This window comes from Dioscorea cayenensis, unplaced genomic scaffold, assembly GCF_009730915.1.
Source record: "Dioscorea cayenensis subsp. rotundata cultivar TDr96_F1 unplaced genomic scaffold, TDr96_F1_v2_PseudoChromosome.rev07_lg8_w22 25.fasta BLBR01001884.1, whole genome shotgun sequence".
Lineage (NCBI taxonomy): Eukaryota > Viridiplantae > Streptophyta > Magnoliopsida > Dioscoreales > Dioscoreaceae > Dioscorea > Dioscorea cayenensis.
The window spans coordinates 23,942-37,660 of record NW_024088275.1 but is presented as its reverse complement, the minus strand read 5'-3'; the positions used below and the strand labels follow the sequence as shown (position 1 = coordinate 37,660).

General features: G+C 37.3%; 1 protein-coding gene across 1 annotated transcript; it reads right to left on the bottom strand.

Annotated features, from left to right (window-relative positions):
* Positions 1-11,516: 11,516 nt before the first annotated feature.
* LOC120257119 lies at positions 11,517-13,447 on the bottom strand. Its single transcript, XM_039264724.1, has 5 exons — positions 13,380-13,447; positions 12,836-12,926; positions 12,635-12,727; positions 12,186-12,551; positions 11,517-11,540 (listed from the first exon to the last, which is right to left on the bottom strand). The coding sequence occupies exons 1-5, from the start codon at positions 13,445-13,447 to the stop codon at positions 11,517-11,519; spliced, it is 642 nt and encodes a 213-aa protein (XP_039120658.1).
* Positions 13,448-13,719: the final 272 nt, after the last annotated feature.

Below are 13,719 nucleotides of genomic sequence, written 5' to 3'. Positions count from 1 at the left end.
TATCTTCTCTTCCATTTTGATCTTTTGCCTGGCCAAGTTCAAAGAACTTTGAAGATGCCCTAAAAATAGACAAGGGTTCTATGCTTCATCTTATGAAACTCAACAGATATGAGACTTCTGATGTCAATGTCTATGCTCCTCTTCTTATGTCTGATTTTTTTTTTTTTTAATATTATATTATATTTTATTTTATTTTTGCTTCCATTTGGGAAATCTTGTTGTGGCTCAATTACTTGGAACCTTTTCTTGCTTTGGCAAGACTGTTGTCTATAAAGGTCAGCTCAAGCCAGTTCAGTTAAAGTCTTACTATTATGCACACCTTGGTGATGAAAGGTTCACAAGTTACATGGCCCTGGTAAATATATTTCCCAATTGACATCTTTTTACACAGACATTAACTCTACATTTCAATGGTGACCTATTTGGGAACTCTGGTAACCAATCTGATCTAAGATTAAGTGATGTTTTCTATAAGGCATTAGGCTTTGCATATAATCTGTTCTAATGTATTATGTGCGATTTTGAATTTGGGTAATGGATGCATTGGGTAAGTTGAGTTGAAGCTCTTGATAGTTCATACGTAGTAAATCATGTGGTAGAATCCTGATGATACAGTGCTCATTGTGGTCAGTTGAGGATAAGACTTCCAACTTGGAGGTGGAAGGGAAATAACATTGGTCAAGGTAGCTTAGGGGCCCATGCTGCTTTGCATTGGCACTGAAGATTGAAAGGGCTTGTTGTCTTGATGAGAACTTGTTCTTCTTCCAAAAAATATTCTTAGTTAGATGGAATTATAAGAAAAAAAAATTGAATAATTGGCTAATGGTTTGGCACGCTATCAGACTAAATGAATGACAATCATGTATTTAAATTTGTGTATGTTAATTTAGTTTCTGTGCATTTTATTTCATATAATTAGTAAGTTAATTTTGGTGATATCCATGACTTCTCTCCCAATTAGGATAAAGGCACACCAAGGTCTGTTGATGTGCAAGGAACTCCGCTTATCATAGAATGAGATGAAGAAACTTCTTCCCATCGTGCATGCTAGCTCATCTAATTCAGGTAATTATTGCATCCTTAGGTTTGATAGTGTTGAGTAATGTGCTGTCGTCCTTGTTGACTAATCAATTATAAGAGTAAAATTTTTGGGAGGGTACCCAACTATAGCTAATTATCATTTTGGGGTCCAAACTTTAATTTGTATCAAAATGAGTCCCCATTTTTAATTCCATTTCACCGGTTGGGTACCCGTGTAACTCCGGCCACATTTTAATGACGTGGTGGTTGGGAAATCCTCGTCAGCAGGGATGGCCCATTTTTCCTCGCCACGTGTGGTTTCCATCTCAGCCACCTTCCTCGTTGGACTTTCCCTCACGTGACTGGTTAACCCCTTCACCACACCCAGTTGCGGGCGATGGCTCTCTGGTGAGGGAAAAAGAGAGGGAGAAAGAGAGGAAGAAGGTCTCGCCATTTCTGCGAAGTATCTCCAGTGAGGGAAACTCATCCAGTCGCAGGCGCTGACCCTTGAAGATGGCATTGTGCAAGCCCTAGTTTTTTTTTCATTTTTTTTTGTGGATGATTTTTATTGTTTATAATACACTAAGATTTTAAATTGTCTCTGAATTGTAGTTACATGTATTTAGATGTGCATTTTATGAGTTTGAATACAGCCATCGTAGTTGTATTTGGTTGTTTTTGTATTCCACTATTCTCAATTGAGGTTGTTTTAGAATGAATTTGTTTTGTTCTATTTTATGAATTTGTTTTTCATAGAAGTTCTTGTGACAGTAATACGGTTGCAGTTTTTTAGCAGCAACAAATATAACAATTCATCAATTGGTAATGGAATTTTAAATTTGTAAAAAAGGAGATTATATTATCACAATATATGTATAATATCTACTTTAAAATTTTTATTTAATGATGAGGAGGGTATGGTTATGTAAGCATCAAAATGAGTTTTGTTCTTATGAGGTATTGCAAATATGCATATATGTATGTATAAAGTAATGGTGTTGGCTTTATCCCTTGCTGTGTCACAAATGAAAATGAATCAATCTTGTATTTTTATGATGATAGTATTGAACCTGTTCACAGATCACTGAAACTGGAAATTTACATCAGTCAATGTCAAAAACTGACAATTGATAGTATTGCATCATAAAAAATTCTATTCATTTTGCAATATAGTCGAAAATATATTTTTACAAAAAACATGCAAACGCTGCATTGAAAATACATCAAAATAAATCAAGTTGTGAAGATGCATTTGTACAAAATTTGTGCAAACTGCACCAGCTAACAACACTGAGTACAATGCCTCAAATACCATGGAAAGGTACCCAACTAACAAAAGGAAAAGATTAAATAGATACACTGTTATACAAAAAGATACTCAACTAACAAAAGAAAGGCTTATATTCTTTTAGGTTCTCTTGTTGAATTTGTCAAATTAACCTGCAAATGCTCCAGCCCTTGGTGGCACCCACACTCTCCTTCTCTTGTCAGCATCTGCTGCTTTACTCCCTTTTGTAGAATCTTTGTGTTTCTTTTGTGCCACTTTGGATGCGAGTCCCAGTCCAGCAGTTGTGCCCAGATCCCATGGTTTTGTCTCCATTGGATTCAGATGAGTTCATGTTGAAGGTTGTCGGTCTACATCTTCCTTTCCATCTCTGGTTGCTTTTTTCCAACCCCTTGTAATCAGTTTTGGAATCCTTGATGAGTTCCTTCTGAGTGTTTTTCCACATTGTGTGTCTGCAATGTTTTTATAATTACCTGCATTGTTAAAGTAAACCCTAAGTGACTAATTGCAATGAACTAATTTTACCCCCATTGACCATTTACATCTAAAACAACTAGGAATTAAAACAAACTGCAAAGTAATCCAGAATGCAATTAGTTAAAGAAACACTGACTTGTGATAGAGGATCTTGTGAGGCTTGAGTGTTTGTATGGCCCGCTAAAGATGTTCTATCATGGCCTATTTCAACAAGAATTTCAATGACCTGCAATACCAGCGGTAACAAATTAAATTAGCTAGTGTTGTAATGCATACGACGTTTATTTTCAATAGCTACTGACCTGTGATGCTGGACCTGCATGTGATGTTGCAGATGTTGTGGCACCAACTTCTTCAGTATTACCTTGACTTGTCTCAGAATGCATTTGTCTACTTGAACAATTTTTTTTTCACCTGAGCACAATGCATAATAATTAAATAAGATAATAGAATTCAGTGACCATGTGTGATTAACATGAACAACTCACTCACCTGAGCACCATGGTACCTCTTGTTGTGTCCTACTATGCCACAAATGTTGCCTTTCATCAGGACACCCTTCTTACTGATTTTCCTATTATTGAAGCCAATGTCTTCACCATCATCTTTCCTCCTTAGCAATGTTTTTCTCCCCCTTCTTTTGTTTATTGGCTCAGGTGGGATGACAGGTAGGTGATCACTCCTAGGCCATGAATCCCTATCATTTGTAGGGTATAGGATGTGGCTGTATGTTTCCATGTAAGTGCTAACCTTGTAACATTTGTCCAAGTAGTTTCTCTTTATTATAATATAGCATAGATATTGAATGGCAACATGGCACCCCACTCAACTACCATTTCCTTCAGGAACAAGTGCACTATTTTTTGTCAACTACAAATTGGCCTTCAGGACCCACTACTTGATACTTATAACCACTGAGTAGGTTGTGTTATAAAACCAACTAAGTTGTTTGAATTTTTCAAGTTTCTTCAGTATTCTAGGACAATGCAATGTTGTTATTTTTTTCATTGCATCCCTCCTCTTTTAAATTCTTTTCATCAATTGGGTCCTAAACAACTCATTCATGGTGGGACACCTTTTATCCTTGCTTATAGGATACTGCTACTAAAACATTCAGACAAATTGTTCAAGAGAATGTCACACTTAAATTGACTTTGGAAATGTGACTTGCTCCAGTGCTTGGGTTCAATTTTTTTCATATAGTCATAGGCTCCTATAGACATTCCCCTCAAAATTTCCATCTCTTTCTCAAATGCAGAACGGTAAGAAACGCTAGCACAAGCCCATAGTTGATCCTTAAGAGCTTTGCCCCTAAATGTCTTATTAAAGTTTGTGTGAATGTGCCTCACACAATACCTATGTTCACTGAATGGAAATAGCTCTGCAATTGCAGGCATTAATCTAGACATTTGATCTGCACAACAGTAATCTATATAACCTGCCATGCCTTCAATTTCACCCATAATATAATGTAGTCGTATTGAGAACAACTCTGCAGTTGGTACTAAAAGCAAACATAAGTCAGGTGTCACTATATGTTATAGTGATGACCTTATATAATTAGTAGATATTCACACCTACAACTACCTAGAAGTACATAGCAATAATAAGCCCTAAGAATATCAAATCCAAAATTGAGCAATTGGAAGAAAATCCAAACAACAGGGTTGTAGTTTTAGTTCAAAAAATATAAAAAAAAAAAATTTTGTAAATCATATCTGAATATATAAAACCACATGTTTGGACTTCAGATACATTTAAAAAAAAACAAACTACATTCAAATGAACACAATGACTGTAGATTAATTAAAAAAAACCACTATATCAAAGCATTCAAAAATCAGATGAACACAATTCATTTATATAAACTACATGCAGAGACAAATAAAAGATTAAAAAACAGGCATTGTCATATCTACTACATAAATTAAGCATATCTAAACCATATGTAAACCATATCTACATTCAAAGAAACAAAGTAGACTTTACGTTCATTTAAAATAAACTTAAGGTTCATTTAAAAAAAAAAATTTCACTGAACCATATCTAAAGCATTGGAAAAACTTAAGGTTCTTCTTCTGTTCTTTTATTTATTTATTTTTATAAAATACATTCACATAAACTATATTCAGAGACATAGAAAATTTAAAAACAGGCATTGTCATTGCCTACTCCATTTCACATCCATTTCAGATGAACACAATGCATTCATATAAACTACATTTGGAGACAAATAAAAGATTAGAAAATAGGCAATGCCATATCTACAGCATAATTTAAAAAAAATATATAAGCATATCTAAAGCATATCTACATTCAGAGAAGGGATGCCACAAGAGTTATTTAGATGCAAGACTTGCCTTATCAGGCCTCAACACAAGAGTAATCTTCTCATTCTCTTCTCTATTTATATAACTTTATTAATTGATCTTATACACACATATATATAACTAGCTAGATCATATGATGATGATGATGATGATAAATTCATTGATAATTACTTCTCAGGTATTGCAGTGATCTATACCCAAAAACTGAGACATATAAGACATGTAATTGGTGTCTAAGAGAAGAAGCATCAAAGTCCAATAATCTGAATACAAACAGTGATCAAAACTCTCCAGTAAATTATTGGAAAATTGGATGTGAAATGGAAAACTCTCCATCAGTGGATGTGAAATGGACTTTATGTTCATTTAAACAAAAAATAAAATCATTGGAAAAATTGGAAAAAGTTAAGATGAACACAATGCACTAAATTAAGATGAACACAATGCAATCACATAGTGACTATCCTATTCATATATAACAGAATAAATATATAATCCTGAAAGTGACTAAATAGTAATGATGTACTGTAGGTAGTGCTCACCCAACGCTCTAGTTATAATTCTAATATAGGTATATAGTGCTCATCATTATAGTTCTATTATAGGCACTACTCACTCCTGGGCTCTAGTTTCTGTCCTCATTAACAAATCATTAAAGCTAACCGACTAAAATAAAAAGTTTTCACAGATAATGCAATCATATATACCACAATGAAAGTATAATCCTGAACATAAATGCCTAGAAACAATATATCCATTTATATCATATATAATTCTAACATAGCTAGTGCCCGACCCAATTTCTCCATCATAACAAATAGTGAAAAGCTAAGGTTACCATTCTTTCAACATTCGGATACTAATCAAGCAATTCTATCACCAGACTCTTATATATGCATGGAATAAGGATAAATATTAATTTGCATGATTGATACCTCTTTTCTGTTAAAAATGTGGGTACATATAAATATCTAAAAGATCACTTTCCATCTAGTTGAAAAGTTCAATACATAAAGCTCAGTTCCAAATTAAAAACATCCTTGTGACTAGAAAAGGTATTGTTAGAGTTATGTTATAGATTATATTTGGTTAATGGGCCATATTGGGCCTATATCATAAAACCGTAATATTTCTTTATATATATATATATATTCTTGTACTCCTTTACTAATGAGATATATAAACTATTTCTCCTATCTTCACATGATACCAGAGCCCAAGGTTAAACCCTAGCCGCCGCCACCGCCACTCCAAACCCTAGCCTTCCACTCGTCGCCGCCACCTCTACCGCCAGCCGCCGCTCATCTCTTGCCGTTCTCGTTGGTCTATGGGCACCTAGTGATGTTCCTCAACCCTCACTAGTGATACCCTTGTCTCGTTGCTGAAGAATTTGTCTTTCGTCGTCATGTCTTCGTCTCATGATTCTTTAGTTAAGAATCTCCATTGTACCTCGCAAAAGTTGGATGGGAGGAACTATGTTTTTTTGGGCACAGAGTTTTGAGCAGTTCCTTATGGCTCATAAGAAATCATCGTACCTCACGGTAGATGCGCCGGACTCTAAGGATGCCAAGTATGCTGCAGTGTGCTCATGGTTGACCGGTAGTATGGAGCCGGATATTGCCCGAAGTGTGGTGATGTTGACTACTGCAAATGCAATTTGGCAGATGTGCAGATTGACATATGGAAATGAAAATAATATCTCTCATGTTTTTGAGTTGTATGAGCAACTGTTTACAGCCCGTCAAGGCGATTGTACCGTCCCTCAGTTCTTCACTCACATCTGTAGCTTGTTGGATGAGCTAGATATTTACCAGGCATTAGTTCTTGATCTGGCTACCCTTCGTCGTTATCAGAATGAAGTTGCAGTCATCTTATATCTTTCCCGGCTTCCTCTTGAGATGCAAAACCAGGTGAAGGACTCTATTCTGAGTTCTGAGAGAATGCCTGATCTTGCTGTTGTTTATGCTCGCGTGCTTCGCCTGTCTTCTACATCCACATCTCCATCGCCCGTTGTGTCCTCTGATCAGTCCGCTTTGCTAGCTTCTCGTGGCCATGGTGGTAAAGGCTCCTTTTGTGGTAGTCGAGGAGCTGGTCGTGGTGATTCTTGGAATAGGTTTGTGTGTACATTCTGTCGACGGTCAGACCACACTAAGGATTACTGTTGGGATAAGCATGGTCGGCCGGCAGTGGCCAATGCTAGTACCGAGGTGGTCAATCCGTCACCCACTTCCAGGTCTCGACATGATGTCACTATCTCTCGGTCGACTTTTTCATGATTCCAAAGCAACTACAAGGCGCATCGCCCTCACACTCACGCTCTTCTTCCGCTTTCCTCAGGTAATGCCTTTCTTGCTTCCAGGGACAGGTACAAAACCTTTTTTCCAAAATCTTTCTTCGTTTATTTTTCGTTCTGTGGCAATTGCCGATGGACGATCGTGCTTAGTATCCGGAGAGGGAGTTGTGCAGGCTTCCTCTCAGCTTAGACTAAATGATGTTATTTTCGTACCTGAATTTTCTGTCAACTTGCTATCCATTTCTACGATCACCAAACATTTGAATTGTAGTGTAACATTTTTCCCTTTTCACTACATTTTTTAAGATCTGCAGACAGGGAAAAGGATTGGTTTGGGCGTAATCATGGTGACGGCGTGTACACGTTGGTGCATGATGATATTTCTTGTGGTTTAGCAGCATCTGTTTCTGACTCCGAGTCATCACTCATATGGCACTGTAGATTGGGTCACCCTTCTCTTAGTCATCTTCAGCAAACTTTGCCTTGGATTCGAGTCAAGTCGTTTCAATGTGAGTCATGCCAATTGGGTAAATATCATCGTGCTACCTTTAAACGTTCTACTCTAGTGTCTAGTCGGTCGTTATTTGATTTATTTTATTATGATGTTTGGGGACCTTCTAAGGTCATATCTATTTCTGGTCACCGTTACTTTGTTATGTTTGTTGATGATTTTTCCCGAGTGTCTTGGGTATATTTGTTAAAAAACCGTCGGTCTATTGCTGATGTCAAAAAATCAATTTTCCATTGTTCTCAAATGCCTTCCCACCGATAATGCTTTAGAATTTGTCTCTTCTACTGTAAATTCTTTGTGTGCGTCCTTTGGGATTATTCATCAAACCACCTGTCCACACACCTCTCAACAAAATGGGGTTGCTGAAAGAAAGCATCGTCATATCTTGGATGTTGTACGCACTCTCTTGGTAGAGCGTAATGTTCCTATGTATTTGTGGTCTGATGCTATCTTAACTGTAGTCTATCTTAGTAATTGTATGTCTTCTACACCCCTAGGGAGAGAGGTTCCTCTACGTCGTCTTCTTCCTGATACCGAGTTGTTTCACTTGTCCCCTCGTGTTTTTCGTTGTGTTGGTTTTGTTCAGAATTTAACTCCTGGTTTGGACAAGTTGCGCCCGCGTGCGCTTAAATGTGTCTTTGTTGGTTATTCCCGCACCCAACGTGGATACCGGTTGTTTTACCCGACTAGTCGGAAGTATTATGTGTCTATGGATGTCACGTTTTTTGAGTATCAATCATTTTTTTTTTGACTCAGTTTCTCATGATATGTTAACTACATCATCTGATATTGTTCTCTCCATCCCTGTTTTGGTCACTCCGCTGTGCCTATGCCTAGTGGGACTCCTCCTCCATTAGATACAGATGATGGTCATTTTGGACAGGTTTATCATCAACGCCAACGTGTACCACCGCCAGCTCCACCCCCTCCGGTCCTCTCCCCAGACCATGCAGATCCATCTCTTGATCTTCCCATTGCCTTTCGCAAAGGTATTCGTTCTTGTACTAAACATCCCATCTCACTTTTTGTTTCGTATGGTAATCTTCACCTCTCCTTCCGCACATTTACTATTTCCTTGTCTGCTGAGTCAATTCCCAGGAACTACCAGGATGCGCGTTTGCTTCCACAATGGCAGACGGCAATGGATGAGGAAATGGAAGCCTTGAGATCTCGTGGTACATGGGAGCTTGTGCCTCGTCCTGCTGATGCCAGCGTCGTCACTTGCCGATGGGTCTTCTCTGTCAAGCACAAAGCGGATGGTACAGTTGATCGCTATAAATCCCGGTTGGTGGCCCATGGTTTTACTTAGACTTATGGTGTTGATTATGCTGAGACTTTTTCACCGGTTGCTCCTCTGAATTCCATTCGCATTCTATTGTCGGTAGCTATGAATCGATAATGGGCACTCTGTCAACTTGATGTGAAGAATGCCTTTCTCTATGAAGACTTAGTTGAGACCTTGTTTATGGAGCAACCTCTGAGGTACGTTGCTCAAGGGGAGAATCTAGTCTGCCAGCTCAAGAAAGTGATCTATGGTCTGAAACAAAGTTCTCGTGCATGGTTTGACAAATTTAGTGTAATTACAGTTGTAGATGGTTTTCACATGTGTAATGTGGATCATTCTGTGTTCTATAAGAACACTTCATCTGGTTGTGTTGTACTTGCGGTATATGTCGATGACATCTTGTTGACGGGTAGCGATCGCCAGGGCATTCAGAGAACTAAGGAGCATTTAATGAAGAATTTCATTGCACGAGACATGGGGCGACCCAGATACTTCCTTGGTATTGAGTTTGCATATGCCAAAGGAAAGATAACGCCCTCATAGAGGAAGTATGTGTTAGACTTACTTAAGGAGACTAGTTTATTGGGTTGTAAACCAGAGAGTACACCTATTGAGTAGTCACCACCCTTTTGGGAGACATCTTCCTCATTTCTCAAAGATCCTAGTCAATATAGATGTCTGATTGGCAAGCTCATTTATCTAACTATTACTCGTCCTGATATATGTTACGCAGTTGGACTCCTAAGTCAGTTTATGCATGAGCCACGAGAAGTTCACTGGCAGAGTGCTCTGAGGGTTCTTGCATATGTTAAAGGAGCTCCCAGCAAAGGTCTTCTCTACAAGAATCGTGGTCATCTAGACGTTGCAGCCTACTCTGACTCGGGTTATGCTAGCGATAGAGGAGACAAAAAGTCTACGTCGGGCTTCTGTACGTATGTTGGTGGAAACTTGGTTACTTGGCAAAGCAAGAAACAGAATGTGGTTTCGAGATCGAGTGCAGAAGCAGAGTACATATCGATGGCACATACAGCTTGTGAGATGGTTTGGGTGCAGTCTTTTCTATCTGAGTTAGGATTCCGTATCACAATACCTATGCAGATGTTGTGTGATAACCAGGCTGCCATCTTCATTGCAAATAATTCAACATTCCATGAGCGTACCAAGCAAGTGGAGGTTGACTGTCACTATGTTCATGATATGGTACTGAAGGGAGTCATATCTACACCATATACCCAGTTGTCTGAGCAACTGGCGGATATCTTCGCCAAGGGTTTAAATGTTAAAGTCTTTAGTAATCTATGTAACAAGATGGGCATGCTCGATATATATGCTCCAGCTTGAGGGGGAGTGTTAGAGTTATGTTATAGTTTATATTTGGTTAATGGGCCATATTGGGCCCATATCACAAAACCCTAATATTTCTCTATATATATCTTTGTACTCCTTTACTAATGAGATATACAAACTATTTCTCCTATCTTCACAGGTATGTTTCATTGGCTTGTAACATTACAGCATATTAGGTCTTCCCCAGCGTTTTTATTGACCTTTGGAGGCATTTAGAAACGCCAACATTTAGCGGCGTTTTTGTCTTAAAACTCAGGTAACTTCAACGGCGTTTGAGCATAACACGCCGCCAATGTTGTAGGCGATTATCCAAGAAAAGCCAGGATTTACCAGTGTTCTAACTATAGACGCCACCAATTTCCCGGCATTTTTATTTATACATGTCAGCACAAGAACTGCGTATAATAAAGGATTTTATTTTATTGGCGGCGTTTTTAGTAAGAACGGCGGCAACGGGATGGTGTGTTTTGAATAAAAGCTCTGAAAATAACCGCCGTTCGATGTAATCTCTGTTGATTATGTGGCGTTTTTAAATAAACGTCGGTAAGTAGATAAATCTTGTAATATTTTTTTACATTATACCGACGTTTTTAAATAAATGCTGGTAATTAGATAAATCCTGTAATAGTTTTTTTCATATTTTTTTGCATTTAATACCTGTAATAAACTTGAATATTACCTAAAACCTAAATTTAACCTCAAGGTTCTCCATATGTTAATAAAAAAGAAATATGAAAGCAATAAATAATGTACATTCATGTATTTAAATGCCAGACATATATATAAATCAACTTAGAGATCTTGAATCTCATTGACAATCACAAGTATTTAACCAAATATGATAGGTAAAATTGTGAGAAAATCTCATAGGGACACCAAGACCATTCAAAGTTCATATACAATCACATAAAAAGGGGGGAAAAATCAAACATTCATCGATCTTGATCATCAAACCTCCTAAGAGTGCATCAATGTTCTCGAGAAGCCTGATTCTGCAAGAATAATTTAGAGTATTAGATGGTATTCACAAACACACCATTATATATTTAATGTACAATTTATCTGAACATGCACACTAGACCCGGCTGTGTTAGCCTCAGGGGTTTGAGATCCAATGCATTGATTTTGCAATAATTACAATTACATGTTTAAAATATAGAAATGAAAATAATATAGTACTAAAAACTTATAGAGAGTATCACCCATCACACACACACACACACACATAACCATTGAGCTGTATATATATTAGAATAAATTGAAAATAGTAACATTTGGTTATGGGGCTATTAATGTGTCAGGTCACACAAAACATCACTAAACTACAGATTGCAATACTTATCAAGAGTATCTTGAGTACTAGAAAACACACCATGCACACACACACACACACTGAATTGCTGCATAATGGAATAAATGAAAATAATAAATTTTGATAATGGGGGTATAAAAGGATCAGATCACACACATACACACTAAGGTGCGGATTGGAATTCTTATTGAGAGTATCAGGACTATCTGAACACACACACACACACACACATTGAACTGCAGATAGGAACAAATAAATGAAATAATGACTTCTGATTATGGAAGTATCTAAAGTATCTGATTACTAGTTTAAAAGTTTGAAATACCTGCGATTGAGAAGATGATCCACCTATGCTAGGCAGGGGGATAGGCGCTCCTGGGAATTGATGTTGCAAGAAAGTATAAAGAGCGTTGTAATTAGCATGTTCTTGCCTAAGCTCATCTTCCATCTTTTGGAACTTTTCATCCATCTGTTGGCGAAGATCTATACACTCAGATGAATGGCCACCACATGTTGCGAGACGACGACCACCGAAATGGCCGTAATATTTTGTAGGTGCAGGACCCAATCCAAGCCCTCTTACTCGGCCATGTCGCTCTTTTCCAATAACTTGAGTCAAAATTTCTGTTTTAAACATTCCCTCATCTCCATCTATTGATTCATATTCAGCTAGTTTTCCATTTGCCTTTTCCTACTTTTAGGTAAAAGGCTATTAACAAATGTCATTTGTGAAGAAAGTAATAAAAAGAAGAATAATGGCCAAAGAATTAATACCATAATGTCTTCTGTCTCTTTATTCAAATCTTTTCTAGTATGGGTCGCTTTGAAAAACTCAAACCGTCCTATTATCTTTCCACTTCTAAGCTCCTAAATCAAGAAAATATAGATTAGTAATGTTTAACATCAAATCATACTCTTAGGAAAAAATCATATATAACCAAATATTGAATCTTGAAAGACTTAACAATTTGTTACCATTTCTTTTTCTTTCCTTGCGAAACTTTTTGAACCAGGAATGTGTGTACTTTTGTTGCTTTCTCGAAGAAACCCCAACTTGTTCTGACTCCTACACAATAACATGAACATTAAATTACATATGTAAGATACCATGATTATTACATTTAAAATAAACAATATATTATTCCAATCTCCCTTTTCCTTGAGTACCAAAAGTCAACTAACTTTTTCCATTGCCAGCTAATGGTCCCTTCTGGATGCTTCTCTTTATTTGCTTGCAATCCATCCTTTCTTTTGAAATATTTTTTCTTCAAGTCATGTTTGTAGTCCCTCCATTTCTTTCCCACAAACCATCTTGACCCTTTACCAACACATAAAATTAAAAGGACTACTCGTTGGTTTATTTTGTCAGTTTATATGTACATCTATTGTTTTTATTAATTCCATATAATTTTTTATGGATGAAGGAATAATTTGATAAAACACTTGTAGATGAGACTAATCAAGGGGAAGATTAAATTACACTAATATGATGGATGAAGGAACATTTAGATGAAATTACACTAATATTCTCATAAATGATTGGGCTGCAAATAAATGAGTTTCCTGAGTAGCACTGGTGGTAGCCATGGCAGAGCCCGTGGAGGACCATGAGAAGGAACCACATTCTATCATCATCACTGTAAGCACTCTCCGCACCAGTCTGTTCATGTCCCTTGTGCTACAACTTCTAGATCGCTGGTAAGGAAAGGAATGACCTTCACTAAGTTGTGAATTTCAATTCAAGACCTGAAGAGCTTCTATGTTCACCTTGAGATGCCCCTTTAGAGTAGAATTTAGTTGGTTGGTCATGGAGCACTTCTTATCTGACAGTGGTAAGACTATTGGTGATTCAACACTCA

Bases quoted from the DNA above. Each gene is read 5' to 3' on its own strand.
- LOC120257119 (XM_039264724.1), bottom strand. From the start codon at position 13,447: ATGGCTACCACCAGTGCTACTCAGGAAACTCATTTATTTGCAGCCCAA. The intron at 12,552-12,634 runs GTATTAATTCTT...ACCTAAAAGTAG, and splicing joins AAGAGACAGAAGACATTATG to GAAAAGGCAAATGGAAAACT. The intron at 11,541-12,185 runs GTATTTCAAACT...TTATTCTTGCAG, and splicing joins GATCATCTTCTCAATCGCAG to AATCAGGCTTCTCGAGAACA.